Genomic DNA, 16,717 nt, shown 5'->3' with positions numbered 1-16,717 from the left:
TATATAGAAGGTACCGGAAGTGCACCCTACAACTTCCGGTGAAATACAAATCATGCAGCGCCGCATTTGTTATTCACTTTAGCGTGGTATGAATTTCTTAAATTCCCTGTGCTTTGTGTTTGTTTTGTGGTTGTATTAATGTTTGGGTCAAATGTTGTTACTTTTAACAATGAGAAGGGGCGCATAAAGTGTAACCAAGCCTCTAACGCAGAACTGTTTTAACTTGTAAGCTAGCTAACTTTAGCTAGCCCTTCCTGTTAGTATGCCGGGCTAACTAAACTATGCTATGGTACCCATAGCCGCGAGCCAAGTACAGCTATTACTGTCACGCGGTTTTATTCCTTGCCGAGCCAGACAACAGTTATTTCTTTATGCTTTCCCTCAGCCTGATCAGTGGGATAAAACCATGTTCACTCCGCCGAAGGAGGGAATGCCCAGCATGATAGACAGGGCGCTGAGGATGAGGAGGGAGGAGCAGGCTCGTCAGGTGGTCCTTGCCTGGGCTGTTCTAAACGTATCTCTTGCTGGCATGATTTACACTGAAATGTAAGTTACATACCTCAATGTTAAATAATGCTACGTGCTTGGCGGTGTGGTTATGTACTCGTCTGGTTTTATTTTTTACTTTTCTATCAGGTCAGGCAAGCTGCTGAGCCGATACTACAACATTACCTACTGGCCTATCTGGTACATCGGTGAGGCTCCTCTACACTACTGCACAAACAGCAACGCAGACCTAATATACCGTATTAGGCTACGTATCAGAATTGTGTTTTGCTTCTCTGTTCAGAATAAGTCCTATTTATTCTCAGCTGTGCTTAAAGTAACATTTACAGTGTAGAAAAGTCTTAACTCATGCTTCACTTCTTCATGTTTTGCTTCCAAGCAAACAGACTTTCTTGTAGGGTTATAATGTGTTCTTCTTATAGTTGTCCTGACTTTCTGAAATTCTTTCAGAGTTTTTCTTTGGACATTGGCTGCTTTTACAACAATTTTTAATTGTAACTTGAGAGACTTGTTTTTCACGCTGTATTTCCATTCGTTTGCACATGAGAGGAATTTTGCACAATACCATATATAATGCTAAAAAGACTCATGCCAGGAATACAGGGAAATGGCTTTTAATTTGCCACCTGCATGTTCATGCTCTGCTACAGTCTTTTATTTTGTTTTTTTCTTCTTTTACAGAACTGGTGCTTGCCTCCCTTTTTAGCCTCAATGCTCTTTTTGACTTCTGGAAGTATTTCAAATACACAATGGCTCCGTCCACCATTGCTGTAAGCCCTGAGCAGCATCACCTTCTGGGTCTGAGAAACACAAGTGAGGCGCAAATTTATGGTTTATATTTTTCCACACCTTTTGTCCAGTTCTTGCTATATTCAAGACCCTTTGTGGCAAGTAAAGTAGCAGAAAGGAAGCCCCCCCCAATCTTTAGATGAACATATGAGCCAGAGTTGGGGGTTTTTGTTTTGCAGGTATTCAGGCATCTCCGCCTCAAAAGCCAGAAAAGAAGGAAGCTCCGGCTCCAGCCCAGTCATCTCCTTTGCAGGGCCAGAGCGTGCTCAGCTTTAGTCCCTCTCGTACAGCTTCCAGCAGCCCCAAGTTCTCCCCCAGCTGTGTTCCTGGATATAGCCCCACACTCAGCAACCCATCCCCAACAAACAATGCAGGAGGCCCCTTTTCCCCTTCTGTGTCCTTTGGAAAGGTACTTTTAACCAGGAGTGACATGAGTACACGAGAAAAAAAGAAAACTGAACTCCATTTCCTTTCCATTAACGATTCTCCTTGTTTCAGGTGCTGAACTACAGTCCACCCTCTGGCTCCTCTCCTTATCCCACTACTATTGGGTCAGCAGAAGGCTCCAGTTTGAGGGCTCGTTACCGCACACCTCCCTCAGTGTTTAACTCCCCTGGAAGCAAGGAGGACTACATGGAGGATCTGAGAAGTCTGGAGAGGTTCCTGCGAACAGAGGAGGAAAGGAGTCATCGGAGCCAGCTTGGTAGGTAGCTAAAGTAGAGTAGATCACAGAGGAAATTGTAGGTTTCATTCACGATTTTTAAAGCATGAATGAATGAATACAATTAGGCAGTTGGGTTTATGCTCACAAGCAAGGTTTGAACTACAGCCTTGAAGGATAGCGCCTCTCTTGGACATTGTACAGATCCAAGAGTGGAAAATCCTTATTATTTGAAACTTTGGCTATAGTTAGCATGAGTATCCCCCATTCTAACATAGTAGGTCACTTCTGATGTCATGATGGCGTCATTCCCTGTGTAGGAAGTCCAGAGTCTTTGTCTCCAAGTCACAGTCCTACGTTTTGGAACTACAACCGTTCGGTGGGAGATTATGCGCAGAGCCTGAGGAAGTTCCTTTACCAGCCTGCATGCCGCTCTCAGGCGCCTTCTGCCCACAAGGATGAGACGGACCTGGGCTCCAAACAGGCTGCAGAGGAGGTCTGTGTGTCAGTATTTGTTTTTTGGGCGGGGTTTATCAGTTGAAAGATTAGCCTTTTTTTGTCTCTTCTTTAAACTATAGTTGGCTCTTTTGAAAATGTTTTCTATCTCCTTTCTGATACGTAGGTGTGGGCGAGAATCACAACCAGTCGCCCGGTTTTAGATCGCATTGATGGCTGGACAGCCAAGCTTAGAAATGTGAGTAGGGCTTCACTTGATTATCTATATATTTAATGTATTCCAGGTGTCCAGAAATATTTGATCTGAATTTAAAAAAATGATTTTATGTGTGTCTGCAGTGGATCAGTGATACTATCTTGGTCCCCTTGGTCAAAGAAATAGACTCAGTTAATAGCTTGCTCAGGAGAATGGGCTGCCCAGAGCTCCAGATAGGAGGTAAACTTCTAAAATCTGCTATTGACTGATGAGTAGTAAGGAGTTGCCTCAAAATATTTCCAAATCAATTGAAATTGACACTCTGTAGGCACTGTTATGCCAGCTACTTTACTTTTTATCACTTTTTTTCTCCACCAGAGGCCAGCATAAGCAGTCTGAAACAGGCAGCAGTGACCAAAGCCTCCTCCATCCCTACTTTGAACTCTATTGTCCAATACTTGGATATCACACCCAACCAGGAGTATCTAGTGGACCGGATAAAGGGTGCGTTTAATATTAAAGCATATAGGCATTAATTTATATATATAAAAAAGTCCTGTATACCTGCATCAAACTAAATAAAATGTGTTATGTTCAGCCATGAAAAATGAACACTGTGGACCTGTGATTGGACTTCACTGCATATGTGCTGTGTGTTTTATTTCTTCTTTGTGTCAGAGCTGGCTCACAGCGGTTGTATGAGCTCCTTTCGCTGGAACGGTGGTGGTGACCTGAAGAACAGGAAATGGGATACAGACCTTCCTACTGACTGTGCTGTAAGTGTACATGACCACACCCAGCGATATCCACACAGACATAATGAGCAGCAATTATTTATTTATTTATTATGTGCATTTAATAAATGTCACATGTGAGTATACTCAAAATGTGTTTAAATTGCTCCAGTGTTCAGTTCTCATCATATAAATGATTTTTTTAATGCTTCTAAAGGACAAGGATGGGGTGTGAATGAGCTAAAAAGTAAATGTCAGTAGCAAAGGTTGGAATAATTACCGTAATTGTTCTACTCGTCAGATCAAAGCGACCTTGCTCTTTTACTGCACACGCTGTGGCTCAGTTGTGTCACAATAACTACGTGTCTGTCTTCTCAGATCCTCATGCATGTGTTTTGCACATACCTGGACTCCAGGCTGCCTCCGCACCCAAAGTACCCAGATGGGAAGACTTTCACTTCTCAACATTTTAGCCACACCCCGGACAAACCTGGTGAGCACAACATTAGATAGAATTTGAAGAATAGTACTTAAAGACTTAAGATGGCCACTGTTTGATCTTCCTTGAAATCCAGCATTGCTTTTTTTTTTTCTTTTGTGTCACCTTTTTGTATTAACTCATAGATGTTACCAAGGAGAACCTCTTCTGCATTCATCAAAGCAGCACCACTCCTCCTCACTACCAGCTCATCTACCAAGGACATGTCTACAGTCTTCCCAAGGTTCTCACTCCTGTTTATTTTCTTCTTTTTTTTAGGAATGCACCAGTTGTAAAATTGTTGGCCATTTGTAGGCGGTGTTTAAATTAACAATGTAGCCAATAATTTTGCAGTTGTTACATATTCCTCTGTTTTCCCAAGGAAACATTAAAATCTCCTTCATGGAGGATAACTTAAAATACTAATGCCATTATCACATTATCAAATGTTGGGATGCTGAATAAATGATTTGCAAATCAAAAACCCATGTTTTATTCATAAAAGAATAACTCTTGTTACTTTAAATCCATGGGCCTTCCTCGTCCTAGAGAAAGAGCCAGCATGTAACGGGCGTATCGTTCAGTAACATTTGAGGTTTTCTTGCTTGTTTGTAACACTTTATTGCGCTGATGTGAACCTATGTTGATTTCGGTTACAGGGCAGGAACAACCTGTTCCACACAATCCTCATGTTCCTCTATGTTATTAAGACCAAGGAGTCAGGGATGCTGGGGTGAGTGTTTCTCTTTATTCAAAGCTAGTTGGATTTTAATCTCCAACGTGAACAGAGACATTAGAAAGAATCATGAAATGATTCATTTTCCCGATAGAAATGATGCACTAAAGTTCAGATTTAAGATAGACTTTTATTTATTTTAAGTGACTACTTTGACCTTGTCTTGTGTACTGTGGTTAAATTGTTCTCATATTCTCCTCAGGAGAGTGAATCTGGGCCTCTCAGGTGTGAACATCCTGTGGATATTTGAGGACTGAGGCGTCATCCTCAAATATTAAGTTACAAGGGAACTCCAAGTGGATTTGAGGACATGTGTGTCCCCTTTCTGGTGCACATGAGCAAAAAAAAAAACAACAACAAACAAACAGCACACAAGACTTCAGTTAGAGTAGATGCATGTTCTCTGAACATTTTGATGATTGACAGCCTGCTGTGTTTTCATTTGCATTTTTAGAGACATGTTTCTTTTTCACCACAGAGTGCTTATGATACAACAAAGAGCTGTATTTTTTAAACAGTGTTTGGAGTTTCTGATTTTTTACTTTAAGAATGTACCCGCATGGCAGCCTTGTAAATAATATACCTCAGATTTATCTGGTGGACAGCAAGGGCTCAGACCCATCAGCTTGAATGTAAATAGCAACCTTTTGTCGCTTTCCCCCCTGTCCTGTTGTAGTTTAGAATGCAATAATCGGATTATTCCTGGCATGTGCTTGAATTACTGGGGAGGGAAAAAAAAGACCAGTGGATATTGCAGCTATGCTGAAAGCAGTTGTACGTATATGTACAGCTGCGGAAATGCTGCACATACATGTACAACAGTTGAACTATATGTGATGGAGAGATGAAAAGCCTTCAAGTCACCAATGTCTGTTTCTGTGAATATTTCTTTTCCTTAGATTTTATACCACCCTCTACATGTTTGTTTTCGATAAAGCTGTTTTACGAGTGTCAAATGAGACTTGGAAATTAAATTGAAATATTAATAATAGAAAACACTTGTTTCTTCATTTCCTTGAACTGTACGCAGTGTGCTTGAGATCTGTTTTTTTTCTTTAATATCTTAGGCATCCACTTGGTGGCAGTGCAGCTCCTTATTTGTGATTTGACCTTCGTCTTGTACCCGTCTTATGTACCACCGCATTATGTGATGCAGTATATTGACAGAGTGTTGATAAACACTCCGCTACACACAGAGTGTAATAGCACAGCCTGCTCTTGCTTACTTTGACAAAACAAGTAAAATGGTAAATGGCCTGTAATTGTATAGCACTTTACTAGTCCCTAAGGACCCCAAAGCGCTTTACGCATCCAGTCATGCACCCATTCACACACTGGTGATGGCAAGCTACATTGTAGCCACAGCCACCCTGGGGCGCACTGACAGAGGCAAGGCTGCCGAACACTGGCGCAACCGGGCCCTCTGACCACCACCAGTAGTGGATTTTGTACGTTGTAAATATTTTATTTTAGAAAGAAATTTGATTATTTTTCACAAAAAAGATCTAAGTGTGCATTTTATGAGATTTCTCTTGAAACCGCATTATCTGCAAAGCTCACGTTTGTTATGTAGTTTATTGTCGTCCTCTTTTTATTAAAAACTGCATTTCCCAGAGTGTATTTAACAACCCGGCTATCTCTATTGGGAAATGTGGTCTCAATGTCTATTAAGACTCTCTTTTTAGCTAATTTAAATGTATTATAATAATGGGTAACGATATTGTTCTTTTGCTGCATGTATTGACGTCCAATAAAATGTTACTCGTGTACGAATAACTGGTGTGAGAAGTGTCCTGTGGGCCATTGAGCTACTTAGTGGAACTACAAGAGCCACAATGCATTTGGCCGTCGTGGCTCCTCCGCTCACATCCGCTTGACTCGCTATCGTGCTGGAAAAAGGACTTTGAGAAACTGCAGCGATGTCAGTCCAGGTTGTGGCAGCGAAAATGGCAGAGGTCGAACTCAAAGACGTCCCCACCGGCAAAGACCTGCCGGCTGAATCCCCGGTGACACCCACGTCGGAAGGCAAGAACCTCCCCAGAAACGACCCGCACGAGGCCGGTTCCGCGGCTGCCGTGTCCCCTACCGCGGAGCCTTCCGCGAAAGCCGGGGAAGGAGGCACGGGCTTGCTCACCCCAAACCCGGCGAAGATGCCTCAAGCGTCGTCTATGAAACGCTCGGACCCGCAGCAGAATGGCGGGGAGGCGTTTGTCAACCGGGACGGAACCGTTGCCGAGGCTCCTCGCATGAAAAAGGTAAGCCAGGCGGCATTTTTCTCCCCTCCACATAAGTGCTTTTGTATATCTCGCTGTTGCTGGACCACCACTGAGGACCTCGCCGCAGCGCGAGCTTGCTGGGAAAGCTGGCATTGTGTGACGATGCTAACAGGCTAGCTGGCACCAAAGCTGAATCGGCGGCGGCCGTTGACGGTTTAAATTATGCTTTTCACTGCTTATAACACAAGGGAAGGAATGTTATTCTTTTTCTCATACCCGTTTTCACTAAGGCTGACATTTAAGTGAAATATTTAGGACTCAGTAGGTGGGCGACAGTATCCAACTGTTCTCACAAGTTGTGCTGATACTGGGTATTTAAAAGCTCTCATAGCATGAGGTCCCACATGCTTTTGTAGGTTTGTGTATATTTGTGTCACATTATCTTGAGCATCAACGTGACAAACGCAAAACACAGACCGCTTACGTTTTTCGGATATGGTCTTTTCAGTCATAGTTTAATTGTGGCACACACCTTTCTTATTTTTGAAGAAGCTCTGATTATTGACACTTGGGTGTCCTTCTGTGGAACTTCATGACCCTTGCTTGACCTCAGATTATTATGTTAAAACTATTCACAGTTCACTGCCTGTAAAACAGACATGCCATTTTAGTTTAGTCAAATTTATGCAGTTGTGCAGTTAATGCAGGTGTGTGGTCTAACTTGGCTGTAACAGTAGTCAGTGATGTGTAACCCCTGTGACCTGGTTTATAAAAATAAACCTCTTTGAGTCTGTAACACCTATAATTGATACCTTAGGTGGTTTTAGGCACTGTTTAGCTGTGGTTGTCTTATCGCTCTGCTCCTTACAAGGTCTTTTTTTAGGACAGAAAAAGGGCAACGTTCAAGGAAAGGACTTTTTTTTTTTTTTATTTGATAAGAAAATGATTGCAGGAGCTTTATTAACAGTTGCATATCCTGTTATCTTTGTATCTTTATCAGTAGTGGTCAGCTGTTGCACTAATACACATGCCACTTTAGTGGTTTTTTTGGCTTCAGAAAGCCTAGAAATTGGGTGAAACCCGGTGAAAGGACAAGTCGGGTGGGATGCACTCCCCACCCACACCCTGTACTACGTCAGTGATCCTATCCTATTAAACCAAACCCCGAAGGAAACCCAGCTTAAAGACCCTTTAGCCAAATGTTTGGTAGTAACGTGAGAGAATGGACTGCGCAGCACAGAGCAGATGGCTTCAAGTACCTCAGACTGTCAAAGCGAGCCGGCATCTAGAAGAGAATGAGCAGTCGGAAACACCGGGCTTGCAGGGGGAAGCGCAGCCAGAGCTATGGGAAAGCAACAGCCACATCTGTGCTACTGAGGAGGCCAAGTTTGAATGCAGGTGCAAGGTACAGACTGTTGATTAAGGGGAGAAGTAGTTGTGAAAATTTACTTAAAATAGTGCTGCTTTTTTTTATTTTTTATTTTTTTATTTGAAAGTAAACATTTTGGTCACACTTGTTAACTCTTTACCAATATTTCCTTCAAATATCAGTGCAGGCACTCTATTAAATATCTGATCATTATATGTTGATCTTTATATCCTGTTGTTATGGCTTAGCTTGTGTGATTAAAATGTATGTCTGTCTTTGAATTTTCATTGCAAGTGTGTTGTCTTGTTTCAAGTTCATGGGATGCAGAGTCCAGAAAGCTTGAGTTGAGGATGAACGCCATCCTGAACACTTTTAGGGCTGAAGTCTGCCTGTTATGTAAATTTCTGCAGTGTGTTGGAACTGTATTGGTCTGATCAACTGTTTTTCAGTATTTGTGTTTATTCACAGAAGGTTGCCTGCAGCCTATTTATAGATGATGAAGTATAGCAGGAGTAATGGTACTGCATTATAGATTTATATGACCACAGCCTGGCCTCGAGCATCTGCTGAACTGTGCTTCCTCAGTTGCAGTAAAAGCTAAGTGAAGCACTGGGGACGATGATGCAAGTACGCAGCCAGGCAGGGCAGTGGTGTTGACTGACTGGCTGGATGGCTGGCTTTTAATCCTTGCCTCTATCATGTCACCACATGAGGGGATTAAAAGGCCAGCTTGCTGTTGTAGGTGAGCCCAGATGTAAGCTTTCTGAATCAGTGATGAGTGTGATTGTAACCCGTCCAGCTCGGCTCGAATATCTCCAGCCTCTGGGAAGTTCTGGGTGAAGGCTCCAGCTGCGGAGTACTTCAAGAAGCGGGCCTAGCTGCTATCACGTTTGCTGTGCGAGACTCGTGTGGCAGGCAGACATTTTTGTAGCTGCATACTTGGTCAGTAGTGTCACCTGCCTGATTTGGCAGGGATTGCACTTCCTAACAGGTTTATGGGAAGCATGCATAGTGATGTTATTACCGTATTTCCCGGACTACAAAGCGCACCTGAATATTAGCCGCACAAGCTAAAATCAGGGGAAAATCCTGTTTTGTACATACATTAGCCGCACCTGACTAAAAGCTGCAGGTGTTTCAATGTTGACTTATCATATGTAAGAGAATATGCACAAAGGGAATTGTCAGGAAAGAGATGGCTGTTTGGAGACACACCCCTTTTATTAATATTTTGAAAAACAAATTATGGGTACATATTTGCATAACTTTTTAGGTATATGTACAAGTAGCGGTAATTACAAGTACGAAACATGTACTGTGCTTCATAAATGAGTAACAAATGTAGTACATAACAATAACCTACAGCACACCAGAAAAATAGATCGGACTACCTTTTAGGCTCAGGTGCAGTGACACGGCTTTAACAAGAAGAAAAGTCAGTCATTCACCACCATCTTTCTCTTCTTCCTGCGCACTAAAACCACCAAAGTCCTCTTCTCCAGTGTCGGATACGAACAGGCTCAGGATGGCTTCGTCATCCACTCTCAGCTTCTTTCCTTCGTTGTCACTTTCAAAACCAAAGAAATCCTCGTTGTCAGTGTCAGAGTCGAACACCCTCAGAAGGGCCGTGGCGGTGTCCTCCTCTCCATCATGCAGCAGTCCAGCCCTTCGAAATCCGTTGGTGATCGTGGATGTTTTCACACTTTTCCACGCTGTCAGATTCCACCGGTGGAGTTGAGCATAACTTGCTTTTCGCAAGTTTATCGCCGCTCTCATCCACGCCTCCCGCTGAACGCGTAGCGCTACTTTGAAGTTTGTTTTTCGCGCTACTTGTACGGCACTATGTTGCCTGGCGGATGGACATGTGACCAACATACCACTCTTGAACCCCGATACTGTGTGTCTGATCACATGCCCTTCCGCCAGGCAACGTAGTGCCGTACAACAGCGGAACAAACAAAACAAATCGTCTTACGATATGACAAAAATCATGGACAATCCATAGAAAAGCCGCACCTGACTAAAAGCCGCAGGGTTCAAAGCTTGTGCAAAAAGTAGCGGCTTATAGCCCGACAATTACGGTAAATGATTTCACAGAACAGCAGGATCTACCAGGAACATTCCTCTCTGTTGTAATGTTATATCACCTACTAAGCTGATGTTCCTGGTAGTGCTCACTGGTTAACAGGCTTAGTGACATGTGGCTCAGGGCGAAAACAATTTTGAAGGTGGGGTTGTGTTTCACAGAGTCAAAAATCAGCCCAAGTTGTTGTTGCCACGTGTTGATGGTTCTATAGGTTTCCACTCTAATGCCACTCATCATTAATTGTAACTATATTTACACCAGCTTGCTCTGTAAAAGGCACTATTGTTGTGATCAGTTTCATGCAGGTGTCAATATGGTGAGATGAAGCAGGGAGCTAGTACGATGTGCTGAAGCCAGCTGAGCTAAAGATTGCGCAGCCTGTTTCCTCATCAGTTCCTTCCATGCTCTCGTGATTGTTCCAAGTCATCTGGTGAAGGATATGAGGTGGCTGCTCTGTGGTTTCTCAGCGTGGCCATGTTCATGCAAGCACATTGATCTTCATCTCCCCGTGACTGTTCTCAGCTACAAAGGCGAATGTGTCACTGTCCTTCCCCTGCGCCCTCTGATTGGTGAGTCACCTCAGCAACTGAGCTGGTCTGTGTGTGGGGGAGTGCCTGCATTGTGGTGATCACATGCACTTCCTAAGGGATTGAAGTTGAATTATTATGTCCTACCCCTACTTTTGTATTCATCAAATAGATTATAGGAATAAATATATTTATTCAAGTCCCCTCTTCAGATAAACTTGTAGACCCTGACAGATATAATTTTTTTTTTTGAGATATTTAGTTATTTAAATATCTAATATCGGACATTTTTTATTACATTTTTTGAAACGCACAAAAACACAAACAGATTTCCCTAACATTTTGTTGTGCGTGTTATTTATGAGTCACTATTAAGATAACATAACAATGCAGTTTTATTGTCAAAAGTCAAGGGTTACAATATGCTCTGCTCGACTCTGCTGGTTGTATTTGTGACACACACACACACACGTACGTGTACATCTTTCTCACATCTATTTTATTACTTAATTTTTATATTTTGACTGTTATAAATACCAGTACCAATATATAGGTAAGGAGCTAATATCAGCCGATACATGGGCCCCACTGATATACTGGCTAGACTCTTGGCTTAGACCTTATTGAGCTCATTGCCAACTCTATTCTTTTTGGACTCTAGTAGAATGAGTCAAAGTTCAAAATAATCCTTATTTATCTTATACTGGGCCATGGTGCAGCACATCAATTTGCCAACCTTCTTCTGATTGGCTCTCCCTCCAAAACAGAAGGTTTGAAAGTAGGGCTGATGTGCTCACAGCTATCTCTCTGACTTCATACTGAGCCGAATGTTGAAACAGAATCTGACCCTTAATGTTTAGAGCAGTCTGAAGCCTGTGGTTACTTGAACACACCTTGACCTCATTATCTGAAACTTTGGGCATGTTTAATATGAGCATCTTGAAAGGCGCTGTATAAATACAGTTTTACTTTTTGCTGGCGACTCCTTAAAAGAAAACTGTTATGGTTCCACTTTGACATGAACTATTGAGTCTTGAATTTAATACAAATTAATTGCTATAATTATCTTTTTGTTGGCTAGCACGTCTCTACTACAGATAGAGCACAAAGAGCCGTATTTCTACTGTCATTTTTATATCTGTCTAACAACGTGACAGCTTCCCAGCTTCACAAGTGCCCTTAAATGCTGATTTGGAAACTCGATGACAGGACTAAAAAGCTCACAGGAGTTGTGAGGTCCCAGCAAGCTTTAACGCATTGTCAGAGGTCACCGGAGAAGCATTAAGAATGATCGACAGCCCATGCCCAGACCTTGAACCTCATGGTAGTTTGAAGGCTTGCCTTAGTGGGAAAGTTCCTGGCCCCTTTTTAAGACAGTAGAGTGGACTGTCTTAAAAAGAACAAACCCAGTTGTAAGGAGTGGTGGAGAGGCCCAGGCAGGCCTGCATGGGATCCACTAGTTAATCAGACCTGGGTAGAGCTTTAATGGCTGTAGTAAGTGGTTGGGGTTTTAGTGTGTGTGTTTGAGTGCATAGCTTGAATGTAAATGATTGATTAATCAGTTAGTCACTGGTAAGCCTGATTGGTTGTATGTGTATGTAATACTAACTTAAAAGATCAAAGAGCTATATCTGTGGATTACTGTGAAATACTTCCAGGCAAGAGACCAAGTAATATATCTCAAAATAAATGCTTATAGGAACTGAATGGTACTGTTGTGTGATTTGGCAAGTCTGAACTGCCTCTTCCACTCATGGTAGAGGGTGTATATTTGGCCAGCTTTGCCCTCAGTGCACTTAGCTGAGGTTTATCACTCTTTTTAATGGCCTATGAGTGAAACCCCCGGATTTATCTGATCTTTCTCTGGTGCTCTCACTCTCCTCTTGCTCAAATTACCATGTCACACCACTTTTTATTTTTGCTCCATCTCCCCTCTGGTTCTGCTCAGGCTGTGTGCCTCATGTCAGCCTGCTCAACAATACTTTCCAAACAGTGGATCAGCAGACTTCTTAAAATAACCCCCAAAACAGTCTGAGTTACAAACTACCCACACCGCAGGATACCGCTTCCTCTGTCGTTTTTTATTATTTAGCTTTCACGCCGTGTCTCACTTTCTCACAGTCTTGGTGTTCCCGTACAGCACAAGACCTTTTCCCAGCGCGAATCCCAGCACCACTATGTGTGAGATCATGCCTGCCTAACCATCTTTATCCATGGCACTTGGGCCAAATCAGGAAATGGACTGTTAGTACTTTACACCAGTTACAGTTTCTCTCGCTCCAAGTTGCCAAATAGTTAGCCCTTCATCGCTGTCCAGATTGGTCGTTGTAGCGGCTGCTCTGCTGTAGGGCTGCATGCATGGATGGATAAAATAAGAATCAGAATTTTCACACTGAAAAGGTGGTCACGTGGTCAACATATTTGTTACAATATTCTCAACACTAAATAAAACTAACCAGCAGCCTGGTCATTAAATCCCAGTTGTGCAATTGATAAATAATGGCTGCTTTCATTATGTAATGCATTAAAGTAAAATGCCACAACCAGCTTTATTTATATAGTATTTTATTCACGTATGAATACACACAACTCTTGCTGTACTTCCATTAACTGTGGACTGGCTGAGAGGTGAAGTCAAGCAAACATTAGACAAAACTGTGAGCTGTAATAAATGTAATAGAATAGAGTGGGCATAATGTAAAAATCTTTATAAACAGTTAGTCCTGCGGTCTTCTCCATACCCACACTCACATATTTGCTTTTGGGGAAAAATGATTACAGAATCAACTAATTTGGATTATTGTTTTTCACGAATGTGGCAAAGCTGTCCAGGCTGAGGAACTTAAATGAAGCAACCAGTTGAAAGATGCCTTGCAGCCTCTGAATTTGGGGTAGGGACCAGAAGAAAAAATAATATGCTCAAGGTGCACTCTTCCCCAGTAAAGTAACAAATTGAACCCCTAACATCTACTAGTTTTTGGCCCTCTAGCAATGCTGAATGGTATTATGTAGTACTGTCACAAAGTAGGTAGTATTACTTTTCTTTGTAATCTAGCAACAGCCATCAACATAGAAGAAATAACTAGGTTCACTACCTAGAGGCATTGTTAAAGATTCAGTGTATCTACAGCCACATAGAAAGAGAATCTGTGAATGCGTTCTTTGTTTCTATTGGCAGTCCCTTAATGGATACCTGTTCTGCGGGCAGTGGCTACACTGCTTGATAGAACTATGCGGTTGTACAGCCAACATTTGGTAGGGACACAGGCTGCTTATGGTCTTATGGGTAAAAGATGGTTTTGTGGTGTTTGTGTGGACAGCTTTGCAGACCATCGTTTACGCGTTGTAGGTGTTTATGATCAGCGGTGGCCGGATCACAAACTGTGCGATACTTTTGCTTGTGCCGTTGGTCCTTCAGCCAGCTGCGGGGAAGGGCAACCTAATAACATATAAAGAGCTGAAGCGAAATCAAGCGTAAGCTTCTGGGTTTATTTGTGCAATTTGCTAACATACTTCCTCTTTGTTGTAAAGTAAATCTGGTTTGGCACAGGAAAATTCCAGCCTATTGTGAGGCTGGTGGTAGCACAAAAATACAAATTATAGGCCAACAATCCAAATGCTGTCGGTGTCTCTGGTTATTATAAAGAATAAACACAATAGATAAACACAATGGATGTCTAATGTTTCTTTAATGGAAAGGGGAACTAATTGGCAAGTGAAAACTAAACAAATTGCAGCACTTAAAGTTCCTGAATGGGACAGCACTCTCTGCCAAGTTTGAAACTTCCCACCATCTTACAGGCACAAAAGTTTGCCCACCTGTATAAGAGAGCCATTCAGCTGTGCCTGTATGTGATGCAGTGCCTTCTGGTGAAATGGCAGTATTTTGCACCCTGGGATGAGAACACATTATCAGGGTAGACTGTCTGTGACATTTTAGCACAGTGGTTATACAGGGTTACCTTGGCATTAAGGGTGTGCAGCTGTCAGATTGGGGAGGAGAAAAAAAATCACTGATCGCTTGCATTTTACCTCCCAGTCTCCTGCTGTTCTTACAGCACACATTCATTTCTAAATTAGGTTGCACCTACATGTATCACCTTCCACTGGCAGATGATGCTGACTTTACTGGCCTTGACATCTAGTGCTCAGTATAGATGGGATCTGAACACCTGTCGTGGACAATTCATGAAGGTTTTCCCCTTTTCTTGCCTGTGGGTCTGGTTTGAGACTGGCACTTTAAGAGTCTTTGCATCCCTCCTAATGAGTGTACCACCCACACATACACATCTGCAACTCCCCAGTTGAAACTCATTTCCTGCCTTGTCATCCCAGCTTGGTATCACTGAGCATGTACAGCTGATTGAGTTACACATCTTTCCATCAATAGGCTTTTTACAAGCCTCAGATCCTTGGCACAGAGGAGTGAACATAATGAAGGGAAAAGAAGAGCACTCACTTTTCCTGGAACCCATGTTCATAAACAACCAGCATAGTGTGAAATTTTAACCCTTACTTTAGTTACTGTTGAACCAGCGAGGGAGCCCAGGCTTTTTGTGTGTGTGTGTGTGTGTGTGTGTGTGTGTGTGTGTGTGTGTGTGTGTGTGTGTTAAATATTAATACAGGGTCACATGCATCAATGCTGAGTACACATGAGAATCTGTGGACATTAACAGACAAGTCGCCAAGCATGAGAAGAAAATGGTGTTGGGCTGTGCTTGTTTCAATTTCCCCATACGATATAAATTATGCAAGGTTCTTGTGGCTCTGGAAAACAGAAATCTGTAATATTGTCGACTATGTAAACGTTCTTACTTATGGTTCTAACTTTAACACTGCAGTCAGTCACATACAAGTAAAACTGTAACAGAACAAACACCATGTTAGACACTTTGTAACACCTATAATTGTATGTTTTCAAAATTACACCACAGGGGCATGCTGGGTAATGTTGACTAGACAAAAACAACCTGTTAGGAGCTGAGAGAGGCTTCATCACTAAATTTGGGAGCTTTCTATGCTGTATGATTTAGTTAGTTTTAAAGAGAAGGGGGGGAGGCAAACTAACAATATAAACATTGAATCCAAGAGTCTGTTTTTGTTATTTAGTGTTTTTTTGTTATATTTATTTTAATTCTGTTATAAGAAGCAGTAGTATAAGGAACTATACAGTGGTTTAAAAAAAAAATGTCCGAGTCACCTGTCGTTTCTTGATATATTATTGCAAGAAAGCCAGACTTTCTTGTCACCTTTAAAGAGATATTGAGCAATTGTTCTTTGTTTGCACATTAGCTACTTTTTCGCTAAGTTTCAGATGACAATTCTCATTGGAATTTTTCTTGTCTGTCTTTAAGCCACTTAACACTGACCCATGAATCATTCAAGCATAAAAAAGGAACCTAACTCAAGGGATGAACCATTGTTGTCTACACATAACTGACAAAACACTTCACTTGTTCCAGTTCTTTAACTGAAAATACCAAAGATGAAAACGTTTGACAGGCATAAAGTAGTATTTTGCACCAACAAGGTGGTTCCCAAAAAGCTGTTGTTCAAAAACTTGGCGTATCTCGCCGTGGAGGGCAGAACTATTTGAGATCTGGTCATTTAGTTGATCAAGCTGCTCTTTATTGAATGCTCGTCAGAAATGGTCTTAGCTGAAGGGTGTCTGTGAACAAGCCATTCTTAATGAAGGGAAACTGAGAAAAGACACAAAGGTATACCAAATTACCCTGGAACTGGACTGAAAATCAGTGGCAGCAGTTCTTGTGGAGTGATGAATCCAGATTTTTGAACGTTTTGGTTCAAATCATCATTAATATGTACAGAAGAGATCAGGAAAGTGGTATAACAGCGAATGTCTACAGTGATGACAGTGATTCCAAACTGCCTATGCTGGGTAGAAAAATGTACCATCAGCGATGGATTGGCCTCAGCAAAGCCCAGACCTCACCATTATTGA

The 16,717-nt window shown here is 42.0% G+C and overlaps 2 protein-coding genes across 4 annotated transcripts in view; both read left to right on the top strand.

Moving 5' to 3' along the window:
• Nucleotides 1–5,553, top strand: tmem209 (transmembrane protein 209). The gene is made up of 15 exons (XM_005915650.1): nt 1–86; nt 386–546; nt 637–695; nt 1,189–1,320; nt 1,476–1,705; nt 1,795–1,999; nt 2,278–2,453; nt 2,580–2,651; nt 2,753–2,849; nt 2,988–3,113; nt 3,288–3,385; nt 3,722–3,836; nt 3,968–4,065; nt 4,481–4,554; nt 4,760–5,553. Exons 2-15 carry the CDS (start codon nt 407–409, stop codon nt 4,812–4,814), a joined length of 1,677 nt encoding a protein of 558 aa, XP_005915712.1. The 5' UTR covers nt 1–86; nt 386–406; the 3' UTR covers nt 4,815–5,553.
• Nucleotides 5,554–6,385: 832 nt separating this feature from the next.
• Nucleotides 6,386–16,717, top strand: part of ahcyl2b (adenosylhomocysteinase like 2b) — a 46,333-nt gene continuing 36,001 nt past the window's right edge. For 2 of the 3 annotated variants that reach the window (XM_005915645.3, XM_005915646.3), the window contains exon 1: nt 6,386–6,812. In XM_005915645.3, the coding sequence (XP_005915707.1) occupies nt 6,477–6,812 (336 nt within the window). In that variant the 5' untranslated portion in view covers nt 6,386–6,476. The other variant, XM_042217630.1, reaches the window with a different exon arrangement.

Source organism: Haplochromis burtoni, unplaced genomic scaffold (genome assembly GCF_018398535.1).
Source record: "Haplochromis burtoni strain Fernald_Lab_line unplaced genomic scaffold, NCSU_Asbu1 Contig_14, whole genome shotgun sequence".
Classification (NCBI taxonomy): Eukaryota; Metazoa; Chordata; class Actinopteri; order Cichliformes; family Cichlidae; genus Haplochromis; species Haplochromis burtoni.
The sequence above is the reverse complement of the archived record's forward strand: the minus strand, read 5'-3'. Positions and strand labels throughout refer to the sequence as shown.